At 34.7% G+C, this 14,757-nt stretch overlaps 1 protein-coding gene across 1 annotated transcript; it reads right to left on the bottom strand.

The window, feature by feature from the left end:
- Positions 1-4: 4 nt before the first annotated feature.
- LOC124388570 (glucagon-like peptide 2 receptor) lies at positions 5-14,370 on the bottom strand. Its single transcript, XM_046853342.1, has 13 exons — positions 14,000-14,370; positions 12,448-12,544; positions 10,405-10,509; positions 10,017-10,138; positions 9,826-9,932; positions 7,993-8,149; positions 7,591-7,750; positions 6,857-6,917; positions 5,229-5,295; positions 3,477-3,565; positions 2,583-2,721; positions 2,461-2,502; positions 5-610 (listed from the first exon to the last, which is right to left on the bottom strand). The coding sequence occupies exons 1-13, from the start codon at positions 14,093-14,095 to the stop codon at positions 410-412; spliced, it is 1,443 nt and encodes a 480-aa protein (XP_046709298.1). The 5' UTR covers positions 14,096-14,370; the 3' UTR covers positions 5-409.
- Between the last annotated feature and the right edge of the window lie 387 nt (positions 14,371-14,757).

The following is a 14,757-nucleotide window of genomic DNA, read 5'->3' on the forward strand; positions in this document are numbered from 1 at the left end:
TATATATATATATATATATAAAAGAAAACAGGAATGCGACATAGCATTGTGAAAGTTAAATGCTTTTACCAGAAGATTTATATTGAAGCATTTGTTAATATAGAAGTGTATGAGTTCCAGGAAAAGGCTAAGACTCTAACAACACAAACATCTCTGCTGCTGATAAAATTTTTAACGCAAGTAGATGGAGTGTATGCCTATATTCAGTTTAAAAATAAACAACTTACCAATGAGTATGTCTATTGCCCAGCTCAATTTCATACAAAAATTCACCAGCACTTCTGGAACCAGGAGGAAGTAAAACTCCTCCAGACTCCCTTTCCAATTGACTCCCCAACAAAATGTCCCCATCACTGTTAAACAAACTCTTCCTTATGCAGACGTCTGGACAGGAACAATGTCCACCTGATTAGACAGTCACCTGTGTAAGCTGGCTCTGTGTAGGGACATGGCTTCGCTCCATATATGAGTCGCTGTGTTCGCAAGGGTGTTGCGGCCCCTTCCACGACTTTTTCCACAAGTATTCAAGTTGCATGCACACAAAGTAGTTGTGATCCTCCAAGTGGTTGGAGACAAACACTTGCCATCTGTTCTTCAGCTCAGCACGGACCTAAAGATTAAAGTTAAAGTGTGTTGTTCACCAAGTGATAATAGTGCCATTGGTATTTAAAATGACTTGGAAAGTAATGACCTGTGCATTGTGCTAGTATTACTCTTACTTTACTAGGTAAGTATTACTCTCATTTATTTATTTGATACTAATGCAGTTTTTTAGCATTTCAGTTCAATGGTACAACTTCAATGGTATATTTTCTGTGCTTTAGTGTGATTATCACAAGTTTTTTGGATTCCATTAAATCAATATTCTGATAGATTTCAGGAGCAGAACTCAAATGGCACAGTGATCTTAGTGGCTAAATCTATTTATTATACAGGAACAACAATTCATTAATGCAATAAAGCATTTTGAAAGAATATCACATTAGATTCAAATTGAGATTTACTAAACCATCGTCCATCTCGATTTGACAAACGGAACGGAATTTTTCTAATATTTCCCAATAAAGTGCTTTCATTCTTAACATATATTTTCAAAACTAGAATATCTACACTCTTTATATGTAGAATTCTCTATTTTTAATGCCTAAACTGAATAATAATTGCAACTATTGCCAGGTTAGTGTTAAGTACTGTTAACCTGAGTATTGTTAGAATACTGCTACTTACTAATGCTGCCAATTTAGTGCGTTGAATAAAGTAAAGTTCTCCACATAATATTAGTGTATCAGTGATTCTGATTCTGAGTTTAGGACAGTGGAAAAGCCTTGATGGCCCTGATGGCCTGCCACTTTTGACAAGTGCTTTTACTTTGTCATTGGTCTGTTATCAGTTGTGCTTCCCTGTTTCCACTTAATTTGTTTCTTTATATATGTATATGTGCTGACAAGGCATAACATCATAACCACAGATCAGGCATAACATAATGAACAACTGCATATTATTGTGTTGGTCCCCCTTTTGCTGACAAAACAGTCCTGACCCGTCAAGCAATAACACCATTAACTTCTTCAGCAAGGACAAAGTGTTAACTTGCTGCCTAATATATCCCACCCACTAACTGGTGCCATGATGAAGAGATAATCAGTGATGTTCACTTCACCGCTCATAATGTTATAATGTCATAATGTTATGCCTTATTGGTTTATATATACACGTCCTGCTGATTCTATATTTCCTTGTAAAATTGTATAAAAGCATTTATGTCATTAAGTCTGAGCCTTGTTTATCAAGGTTCCATGTTCTGTATTTCCTGGATTTCAAACTTTCAAACCAATTTTTTGCTCATTTCTTAATTAATAATGCTTCATTTTTGATGCTGAATCTCTGCTCTTGGTCCTTCACAATGGTCTTTCACGAGAATTGTGTTTACTCTATTAAACACATTTTGCATCCTACCTCTTACTCAACTACACTATAGATCTCTTTATACTGTATATAAACTCTCCCACAGGATTGACAGGTCTGCTCCTTCATGAACAATTTGTGCGTCAGAGAATTGGTCAAGTCATCCTCTTTGCTTTTTTTTTAACTCATGGAAATATACTGTTGGTAAAAATTATAAACCATATTTTGAGAAAACTGTTTGGAATAACTACTTAAACTGTACATTTTGGGTTTTATCTAATGATCTAATCTGCTTGTAGATGAAGGATTTGGGGAAAGACAACAGATTATGGAGATTGCAATGGGGCTGTTCATGCATTGCTGCTTGTCCAAATGTTTTTTTTTTTTTGGAGACACTGTGCAAGTGACATAGATATTACTTTCTGAAGTAGGCATATCTCTGAGAAGTATTGAAATGCAGCAAAAAAAAAATTATAAAAAAACAAACAACAAAAAAACGAGATGTTTTAATGCTAGAAATCATACAAATTCTGATTATGAGCTTTACTGCCTTACCTCTCCATTGGCAAAACAGTACAGAACAGCAACCAAGAATCCCTAGTGAAGAAAATTCAATTATTAGACCAATAACTGATAAGGACAACTTTCCCAGAGGTTTTTATAGGTTATTACTGTACCTGGAAAGAGCTCAGGGTTAAATTGATGAAATTTCGCACATAGCGATGATTTCCCTCAATAGTTTCGTCGATGACAATTATAAATAGGATTTCGTGAATCCCGAGCAATGGAATCAACACCAGTATTGCTCTCGCTAAACTGCAAAAAGAAATTTATAAAATCAGAAGCATTCCATAATATACATTATATGGACAATATTTTGAGGACAACTGAACATCCCATTCCATATTTAGACCCAATTTGTTGTTATAATAACCTACACTAGATTTTGGAGCTTGTGAGGATTTGTATTTGTTTAGTTTAGTACAATCAGATACTGATGAAGGTGAGGTGAGGAGGCCTGGGGTCCAGTCAGCATTCCAATTCATCTCAAAGGTGTTCAATAGAGTTGAGATCAGAGTTCTATAGTAGAGCTGTAAAGCAAAGCTCTATAGAGAAAGGTGGTAGCTCAATAGTTAAAATGGAAGGCTTGCGATCAAAAGAGAATGTGGTTAAATCCCACCACCAAGACGCTACCACTGCAGGGCCCTTGAGCAAGGCCCTTAACCCTCAACTGCTCAGTTGTACGAATGAGATAATTGTAACTCACTCTGTATAAGGGCGTCTGCCAAACGCCTTAAATGTAAATGAAAATATATAGCAGGCCACTCAAGATCTTCCAGCACTGTCATGCTGGAATAGGTTTGGGTCTCCTTGTTTAAATGAAATGAAAATGTCATGCTACTGCACCCAAAGACATCTAATACAAATTGTGTGCCCTTAACTTTGTGGTCAGATTTTGGGGAAAACCACATATAGCTGGAAAATTTGAGTGTCCCAATATCTTTCTCTATATAGTGTATAGAGAGTTCATGGATTTATGCCATGCTCTATTCAAACAAACACATACCAACCTGTATCTATAATCTGTGAACCTTAGCTGATCAGCTTTTAATTTTGACAGCAAGAGTTTTATGATCCTGAGAAATATACAGAAAATAACCTGGAAAACAAAGGAGCAATTCAGGGTCCAGAATAATGACATACAATTATGCCAATGATGGCATGATATGTAAGATGTAAAGTTATGTGACATAGCCAAACATGAAGCTACTGATAAGACCCCAAAGTGAATTACTGTTCTATAAGAGCACATCCTGAAGTTTTTTATTACTTTTAATTTTATGGGGTTTTTTTTGTGTGTTGTTGTAAAATTTAAAGGAATAGCTCTTCCTCTGACTGTCACAGTGCACTGACATTGGAGACTCCTTCCAAGAATGAAAATTAACATCTCCTCAGTATATCAATCAGTTTATGTGGTGCATGCACAATACCATTCCCAGTGTGAGTTACTATATACTGTACATGTTAATATATTAGTACTACTACTACTACTACTACTACTACTACTACTCCTAATAATAATAATAATAATAATAATAATAATAATAATAATAATAATAATAATAATAATACTCTATTTTTTTTATTACGCCTTTAAAAGTTACATCTTAAAGAACCTTCCAAGCATAAAAAAATATTATTATTATGATAATTCTTTTTTATTATTGTTGTTATTATTTTTATTTAACAGTTAACAATCATATTATTAATAATACTACTACTACTAATAATAATAACAATATTAAAATAAGTAAAAAATAAAAAATAAATAATATTACCTGAAAGCTATCTTGAAAAAGTATGTTTTAAGAGCAGATTAAAAAGCGCTAAAAGATTCAACCTGTCTAATCTCTTGGTGCATGGGAGAAAAAAATAAACCCTATTACCCATATAATGTAAATGGGTAGGAGGAACAGCTAAAAGACAGTATATAGATCAGATAGTGATACTATCAAATCTTCTATTATAGAAAATGAATCACAGCCTTCTGACCAATCAAATTTGAGGATTTGACAATGCTGTGGTGTAGTGCTGCGGTTGTACACATAAAATAATATTAATATTAATAATATTTAAACATACATAAACATATTCTTCCTTGCGTAATTTTCAATTAGACATCAAGATAACTTTTTTTTATTATATTGTGTTGCCAAACGCTGTTTTATATCATTGAAAGTTTAGACTTTTTTTGTGTCATTTTGTTTGATTCTAGCCCAGTGTTACTAATGTGAAAAGGACCAGAGTGACACGGCATTTCTCAGCACTTTGTTAAATTTAGATGCTAATCATATGAGTATAACAGGAACATTGGAAAACATTTATAAACCATGAAAAATCAGCTTCTAAATTCTGGCCAATCAGATTAGAGAATTCTACACTCTGAAAATGTACTTATAAAAAGACAACATCTGTCATGGAAAGGTGCAATGGAACATTTCACTCCTATTTGGGAATTTGGTCAACAACAATTATGACATAATTCAACATATTTTCCTTTGCATAATTTTTAATTCAGATTACAGAAAGTTGGCTAATATGTTACATTTATGTTTCATTTAGATCGTCATTTCTTAAAAAATTGTGGCTAGCATTAAATGCATTGTGGTGTGTGGCAAAGTTAGTCAGTACTTAAACAGTCATCATGTTAGCAAGCAATAGGTACTGAATGTACACCAGTAGCCATTATGTTATTTCTTAGAGAACCAAAATCCAGCAAAATTTGATGATTTTCCTGACCCAAGTGAAAGTATAATACTCACAAAAACTGAGAGTGTAATCGGTGCTCTAATAATCCACCAGATCCATCTGTTAGTGATGACCCAGCAGCTTTGGGAAAAATAAAACACGAACAGCCATTATTTAAACACACTTGATAAATGAACATAATCCTAGTACATACATCACTATATGGACAAAAGTTTGTGGACACCTGACCAAAGGGTTTGCATGACTTCTTAGAACATTCAATTCCACATTAAGTCCTCATTTGCTGTGATAGTAACCTCCGCTCTTTTGTTAAGATGTTCCATTAAATTTTGGTGTGCTAGTGGAGATTTGTGCTCACAAGGGTGTTAGTAAATTCAGGTTATGATGTAGGTGAGGTGAAGAGTCAGCATTCCAATTTATTCCAAAGATGTCCAATATAGTTGAGTTCAGAGCTCCATAGCAGGAAATCTTCCACTTCATACCACGTGAAGCATATTTTCATGGAGCTAGCTTTGTGCACAGGGGCATCGTCATGCTGGAACAGGTTTGAGTCTCTGAGTTCAAGTGAAGTGAAAATTAAATTCAACTGCATCCAAAGACATTCTATACACTTGCATGCCTCCAACTTTGTGGTGACAGTTTGGCAAAGAACCACATATGGATGGAAAGCTATTTTGTTGGTACATCAAACAATGAAGCAGGGGGCAGATCTTTCCCTTTTAATTATCATTAAAAAAAAGAGAAGTTTTTGTTAGAGTGGTGTGTAATATTTATTTAGTCAAACCTTTTATCAGTAGGTTTTTCTTAGGTAAAGGAGCAGATCTGGAAGGATCATGGATATAGAGTGTTCGGTGAACTGGGATATCTGTATGCTGTCGTCCCCTTAAATTCACGCGTTCACCCAGGTATGTTGATGGTGGTGCGGTGAGCCTCATGTCTGTCTTTTGCTGGAGTCCCCAACTGCATAGTGTCCTTAACTTTTATACAACAATAAGGATACTTAATAATCCATATGTTTCTCTCTTTCTCTCTTTCTATCTCTCTCTATCACTCGGTTGAGTTAAACATCGTCCTGAGGTACCAGTGACCACTATTCCTTCCCCTCTCTTCTCCACGGATCTGACCGCCTGCCTCTTGATGGTGTTCTTTTCGATTAATGGCCACTCTGTGCAGCTGGGGATGGTTTCACATCAACTGCCTGGGGATCCGTGAAATTACAGAGTAACACAGGTGCTTCGATGATGGATTTTAACTTTACTTGATGTCAACAGTCTGCTACCCTGACTCAAGGACTACAGTTTGCATTTGATCATCATCATCACTGCACACCTCAACATCGTTTAACTGTAATAAATGTACATTCGGTGCCACCCAGATGAGGATGGGTTCCCGCTTGAGTCTGGTTTCTCTAAAGGTTTCTTCCTTTCTTCCTTGCTCATTATTGACAAACTTACACATATAAAGAACATTCTTGTTCATTCTTTCTTTTATCTGTGTAAAGCTGCTTTGAGACAATGTTGAGACCATTGTTAAAAGCGCATTACAAATGAAAATGAATTGAATTGAAAGGTCAGGTGTACCAATACTTTTGTATATATAATGCATATAGTATAAGGAAAATACAGCTTAATTTAAAATAACTTGTTTAATTCTTAGTTAATAGAAATTTATAATGCCTTACCCATGATTTTCATATAGAACTTTAGCCAATGTCCACGGTATCACAAACAGAAATGGTGTCCCTAAATAAAAACAATAGCATCTTACATTAATATAGGATTCCCTAAAATTCAATAAACTGATATATTACTTTGTTACTGTGCTCAGGTGTCATGAGGTTTTCTTTAACTTTTGGCTATATTTGGAATAATGTCTATATTCTACTCACTATATTTTACTATAAAGTTTTTTATTTCCTTTAAATTTCTAACAAATATACAAATTTAGGAAATCTAACATGTCTAAAACCCATCATTGTAATCCATGAACTACTGTGTACCCTTTGTATTTATGAAGGCACTTTGTTTTGTTAGAGCTGTAGCTTAAATTTCACAGATTAATTCCATACTAGCTAACATGTAAGCTTCGGTTCCTTCATTTGCTTTGGTTTCTTTATTTACTATGATTAACTTAAATCTTTTATTTATTTTGTCTTTGAATCTTTTACATTTGTAGGTTTTGAGGTTTTAGCATTAATGTTAGTTGAAAAAACTGAAGCTGTACTTGAATATTTACCAAAGACTTTTATTTAGTTTTTACCTACTTTACCTATTTCTCAATTTCCAGTCTAACGTTGTTCCATCATTAAATAGCAGCTACCTGTAAGTGCTAACCTCATGCTAACCTTCATTTTTTTTTAATTTAAAGTCATATGTACAACATAATAAATTGTGATTGGATTAGAGGATGGCCTACCCCATCCTACCAGCATGTATCTCTTCAGCAGCCTCCGCTTGGTCAACACGGCTGTAAAAAGTAGAGTGTGAAGGAAGATCGCCTCTACCAGGAGCCAGAAGTAATTACAGGCCACAAAATACTGCATGGACACCTTGGTAGCTTTGCACAGCAGGGCTTTCTGCGAGGTTGACATTTTGATAATAGAATTGATGAACAAAATGAATGAACAAATAATTGGATGCACATAATTTAGACATGTGATTTAAGACACAAACAAAAACATTCCAGGAATAAAAGTGTGCATCATGGTTCTAAAGAGATCGTTATGCAGGTGGTCGATTTCTTTTTATATGGGTAGTTTATTTTTATCTCCACAGACAACAATATAGTTAAATGAAAAAATGCAAAACGATGCAGTACTGTAGAATCGAGATAGTTGATCCATCCAGCTTCATCATTGGGCTTGTTGGAGTATGTGACGTACATGATGATTTCTTTGGCAATGACCGCCAAAGCTCTAAGCATGAACGACACAAAGAGGTTCATGTGGATGTAGTTTCTAGTACAGTGGAGCTTCCTGAAAATTAGAAAAAGAGATTTATCCGTTGTGTGTTTTGTTTAGGATCGATATAATTAGCAAGCTTTGACGGTAATCAATATAATAAGGCAATCGGATTACTGGAGCCAGCAGCAGACTAAATATAATAAATGTTAGAACAAAACAAGAACAACAACGTTCGAATAATCAGTGAGGAGAACAAAGTCATGGTGAAGAAGAAGAAGAGGAACTAAAGGTTTATGTCAATCATATGACATAAAACTGTTGATCTAATGGCCTTTTTAAATATTAGACAGCAATGAAACATTAAATGGCAAAAATATGTGGACACCTGACCATCACACCCTTATGTGGGTCACACTATATTAGTTCAAAACACACAACCAAAAGGATCAAAGCACATAATTCTCTAAAATGCCTTTTCAAGTGGAAGCATTACGAATTCCCTTAACCAAAACTATGGGACCTGAACATGTTCCAGGATGATACTCTTGGGCACAAATCGCTGTCAATTAGAACATGGTGTGCTAAGTAGTAGAACTTGAGTAACCATGAATGAAGCCCTGACCACTAAACTCTTTTGAGGTGAGCTTAAACACTGACTTTAGTGTTTGGTCTCACTACTAATCTTGTGACTGAATGAACAAAAATACCCTCAACCACACATTAAAATAAAGTGGAAAGCCTTTGCAGAAATCTGGAGGCAGTTCTGGCAGCAAAACATGGACCAACGATATATTGGAATGGAATTGTAACATGTTCAGCAAGCAGCAGTGGTGCACGAAGTACAAAAACCATGTACTTAAGTTAAAGTAGTGATACACTAGTTACAATATTACTGAAGTAAAAGTAAAAGTGCTCCCTTTAAATTTTCACCTGAACAAAATGCAAATACTTTTGTACTTTTAAATTTATTAAAAAAATAGTATTAACAAGTCAAACACTGATTGATATCCCAAAATGGTTATGTGGGTGATAAGTAAATACCAGCAAGTGGAAATCAAAACAGAATGTGCGTTTTACCCTGTTTGGTGGCTTGCTGCGTGCTTAACCAGTTAAGTTGACATTCACTGATTACAAAATGTCACGACTGATTTTGCAAAATGTAGAAAATATTTGTAGAAGATAAATGTAATGAAGTTAAAGTAAAAGTCTCCTCAAATATGCAAAAAAGCTACTTAAGTATAGAAATGGATGTCCATAATGGTGTGATAGTCAGGTGTCCATACCACTAGGTATATAGTGCACTGGAGGTCGACCAATTCATTGGTATCACGGAATAATCGGCACCGTTAGTCGATTGCTTAAACTATCGCCTATCGGCAAAAATTCATACCGATAGTTTTTCCGGGTTTTTATCTACCATTTCACCTACATCCAAACAATCATGCTTGAAAAGCCCATTAAAAAAAAGCCAAAGCATGAAAATTACATTTATTTTTACTAATTAATTAATTTTTGTAATTTTTGTTGTAATTAAAAACTATTCAACATGGTGTTATTTTTTATTAAATTTTTTTATTATCAGGAAGTATGATCTAACCTCGAATCGGTGGTATCGGTAAAATCCAATATTAGTCGACCTCTATAGTGTACCCTATGTGTAATTTTTACCACAACAATCTTGATTTATAGTATAGCATAGGATTAAATAAAGAAATACCAAGAAGTGCACATGACCAAACTTCACTTACCTTAACAGGCTCATAATAAGCACAGCTAGAACCAGGCTGGATAAAGACAACATGTAGCCAACTATGGAGAGGATCCTCAAGACTGAATTTTGAAATAACTCGTCTTCCTGTGTTTCACAAGACGTAAAATACACCGCATTGATAACTGATGTATAAAGGAAAGCTTACTCTGTTTTAAAAGAAATGTTTACCTCATTTTTGAAAAAGCCTGGATCTGCACATTCCGACTGATCCTGCCAGATCACGCTGGAGTTCTCTTCAGTTTTCCACGTTCCATTGGCTGTACATACTTTATAAACCTTCCCTGAAAAACCTGAATAAAATGCAAACGTTGCACATCAAACCTAAAGAAGAATAAACCCAATCTAATGTGTGACATGTAACAGGATTCAAAGTAAGAAGAACGTCTAGAGAATAATCGTAATGCCATTAACAGAAACAACAGAAACCCACAGGATCAACAAGTAAAGCACACAATCACACACACCACTCTAACAGAAACTTCCCAAATTCTCTATTTTGTAAATGATAATTTATAAAACATGCAAGATTTTCAAGAGAGCAGATAGTAGAATGTACCTTCCCTAATCCATGGTAAATATGAAGGGCAAGGCACTGTTACATTCCCAGGAGATGAATGTGGCCAACAGGCAAAAAGGTCTAATGTCCCGTTGCAGTATATTCCTTCAAAAAATAAAGGGAGGATCCGTGATAAAATAAACAAATAACTAAGTAAATGAATTATTAAATTTTGAAATACTTATTTAATTCAATATCAATTGTATAAATAAAAGATGCATTGATTTTAAAACGTGAACATCGGATACAAGTTGCAATTATATCACAATACACAATGAATAAAAAACTATTTATTTCTATACAATTATCAGTAGATGCGCTATGCTTTTATTATTTCGAAAGTGACCAATTGTTTTCAATATTTGATATGTATATTAATTTCTTCTCGCTAAACTGTTTCTCAAACGCGTTCTCTCAACACCGCTTCTGCTACGTGAATCACAACACTACGGAGACCGAGGCGTGTCCTGAGAGTCACGTAGAATACAGATTAACATGGCAGAGGCAGAGCGGCATCTTCCTGGAGACAGTACAGAAAACAGAACATCTGGTGTTTAATCTTTTTGACTTTTTGCACTATAAAGGCCTATTCGTGAAAGGGTGCATTAGAAGTCAGAAGGCACTTAAGTAAATTTATGATTTGCTGTCTGTCTGAAGCACAATAATAAAAGTAAACAATCTGAACCATATTTAATTGCATGACATCATATTTTTTCCTTTGCATCGTATTTCATTGAATCAAATCAAAATTGAATCGCACTGCATGGTCATATGTGGTACCACAATTGTAGGTTGTAAACAAATGGTAGGTATGCAATTGTGTAGAATGTCTTTGGATGTGGTACAGTATATTGTATATTATTACCTACTGCACCTTCTGTACATTATTCACCCTCACCCCTGTGCATATGAACCACATAACCTTATTTATCACACTGCTATTTATTTATTGTAAATAGGCCTTGTACAGACCATGTACCTTGAACAATGACAATAAAGTTGAATCTAATCTAATCTAATAAAATGTTCTTATTTGGAGGTGGATTAAATGTAGAATGGGATGTTCAAAAAGAACATATGAATCTTATGGTCAGTTTCCCACAAACTTATGTCCATATAATGTGTATATATGTTTTTGGGAAATGGTAGGAAACCTGAGAACCCCAGAGGAAACCCACTGAGACTCTGAGAATATGCAAAACGCTGCACAGAGAGTAACTTGAGCTAAGAAGTGTACAATATACGAGACTGTATTACTGGTTTAATGTATAATTAGGCAAAGGCTTTTCCGTCTTGCTTGGAAATCAGCTTGGGAATTGAAATAATATCAACATATCTTTTAAAAATATTATATAAGAAACAGAATACAGGAAAGCTTTTAACCTTCCAAAGTATACAAAGTGGGATTTAAAGATATAAATAATATACTATAGTAATAAACAGTTAGCAGGGAAATGCTTTACATTTCTGTAATGAAAATATTTCTTTTACAACTCAGAGAACAACAGTATTACATCAGTATTGTTATTGTCATTGTGCAGTGCAATGGTTTACATTTTATTCTAAATTATAGTACCATTGCTCTGCTCTGCCTGACATTCACATAAACCATCTGTGTTCACCAATAAATAGAGACCACCAGAGACAACAGACCAAAAATGAATCATTCTCAGCACATCTGTGGCACTGATATACTGTTCAAGTGTCATAGAAGTGTGTGAGGCACGGGTGTGAGAGATCAACGCAAGTGTCTCTGGTGTATTTTAACCCTGGTAGCTGCGAGCTTAAGAATAATTCACACACACACACACACACATATACTATTCCATCACACTATTTGTGACACTAAGCACTGATAAATCACTAGAATATGATTAGCATGCAATGTGTGTAGAAAAAGAGAAGCTGTACACCAAGTTATGTATATCTAATAAAATGCCTAGAAATTCTCTTTCTCTCTCTCTCACACACACACACACACACACACACACACCCACCAACACACATATAACAATAGAAAATGTTTCTGTTTGTTTTACGCACCAGTTACAGTATGAAGGGTGGCTGCCAGCATTATGGTACAGTTTTCTTTATATTCAGCGTGTTTATGCAACACATCTTCAAAAGTGGTACCAGTAACCTTTAAGAATTGAGTGAAGCGAAAAAAAGATTTAATTACTTCACAAATTCTACACACAGGTTAATGCATCATATAGTTTATTCTAATTCAATAGACAAAGGAAGAAAAACAAATGAATAACAAAATAATTGCTTTACTGTCACCAACTTGTAATCTTACACAAGATGGCAGTGTTTACATATAATATTATATAATATAATATAATATAATATAATATAATATAATATAATATAATATAATATAATATAGTTCACACACATTAATAAAACAGTGTATTATATTATAATATACATATATACACAAAATAATGTGTAATGTGTGTATATATACACATTAAATATAATACAATTATTTTAATCCTTTAAGAGTCACACAAATTAATGCAAAAAAATAAAAATAATGAAAATAAATGTCCCAGCATAACACCACTTTTATAAATATATATATATATATAAGTGATGTTATGCTGGGACATTTATTTCACTGTCATGTTTTTTTTTATCTATTTCTTCACTTAGAAAGATGAGCCACTTCTAATTTATACCGTTTTACACTAATAACCATGATGCCACATTATTTACCATCATGCATACAGCGTATCTGTAAAAATGATAACAATCATATTAAAATACCATTTGCTCTGGCCGTCAAAGTCCCCGATCTCAAGTCAGCTGAAAAACTAACAGAAAACTTGGAATGACCACCTCTTGACCACCATCATCCAAAAAAACATGCTTCTCTTTTGACCGAATAGTGTTTATAACTTAAATACCAAGCCTTTGGCTTATGTGGCTGAACTTAGTTATTCATTTTATTTGTTTTCTGACCACAAAAAAATCCTATTTGAACTCAAACTAAAAATCCTGCATATTAAGTTTATAAATGATATAAAAATATTTTTAGATACTAAATAGATGTCAGTATAATTCCAACCTTAACCATTGGGCTCAGAGACACACCTCTGGTGTCTAATGGTCGGGTAGTGGGACGTAATATTTGCTGCCTTCTCACAGCCTAGCAACCATTTGCTCACACTGTAGCACTTTACCAAATATTTACCCCCAAATTTCCACACTGCATCAGTGGAAGGTTTTAAATTTGATGGTAGGACAGAGAAAACCTGCGACTGATCTTCAAACTATCTAATAAAGCACCTGAATAGAATTGCTATATAAATTATTTGTTTTTTACTTACATTTATTTACAATTTACATTATTTGATTTATGTTTAATTAATCATTTATGTCGACACCTGAATGAATTAATAGCAACAAGTTGTCTTTTCCTTTTTTTTATTCATTTGACTTCTTTCTGTATTACAATAATATGTAACATATTTTTATGGTATAGAATAATTGTAATTATTTGTCAAAGGCAAGATTTCAGTGCAACATGCTATAACCTTACGCAACAGTTCTGCAACAGCAGCGAGTGTGCCAGGGTGTTCGCACTTACCCGAGAGTATGGGAGCAGCAGAAGGAGAGTAAAGAGTTGTATGGCACACATGCTCGTCAGCCTCGAGGCTGGATCAGGGAAGATCCGTGCATCCATGGCTCACTGCTCACCTCCTCGCAAGGCGTACAGTGCACCACGACTATTTGCTACATCCCTAAAACCCTTCAGAAAACTTCCTGCTGCATGTACATCCGCCTGTTAGCACTTGATGAATAGATGAGGAGAATTAGCCTTAATGAACACATGTATCGTCCATAAGAAAAAGGTGAGTTCTTCCGAGCTTCGTCTAAGCCGCACTCTATTCCAGCACGCCGTCTCCAACTGGGAATGTGTCTTGCTTACTTGCTGGCTACTCTCCTCCTGGCCCTCCCCATCTACTTGAGATAAGCAAAGAGGTCAACCTTCTGTAGGCACCATTCTGTAGAGGGGTGAAAAAAAAGAACAAACTCTCTTATCTGATGTTGCATCTAAATTTCATTTATGGAAGGGTTTTTTATTTTTTTTTTATGTGGCACCTACAGTAGATGTAATGAGTGCCATACCTCTGAATCATAGATAGCAGCACAGCCTGTACTCTATCCTGAGCGATCGAGTCAGCTAAAATAAGTAGCGTCAGAGCAGATTCATGCTTAATGTTATGCGAACAAGTTCTTATCCAGCTGCTTGACATTCTTAGACTGCTGTTCATCAAAAATGTTCTTCTTCAAGCACTGTATAAAACTCTAGGCAGCTGCCAACATGTGAAAGACACAGATATC

The sequence above is a fragment of the Silurus meridionalis genome, chromosome 7 (genome assembly GCF_014805685.1).
Source record: "Silurus meridionalis isolate SWU-2019-XX chromosome 7, ASM1480568v1, whole genome shotgun sequence".
Lineage (NCBI taxonomy): Eukaryota > Metazoa > Chordata > Actinopteri > Siluriformes > Siluridae > Silurus > Silurus meridionalis.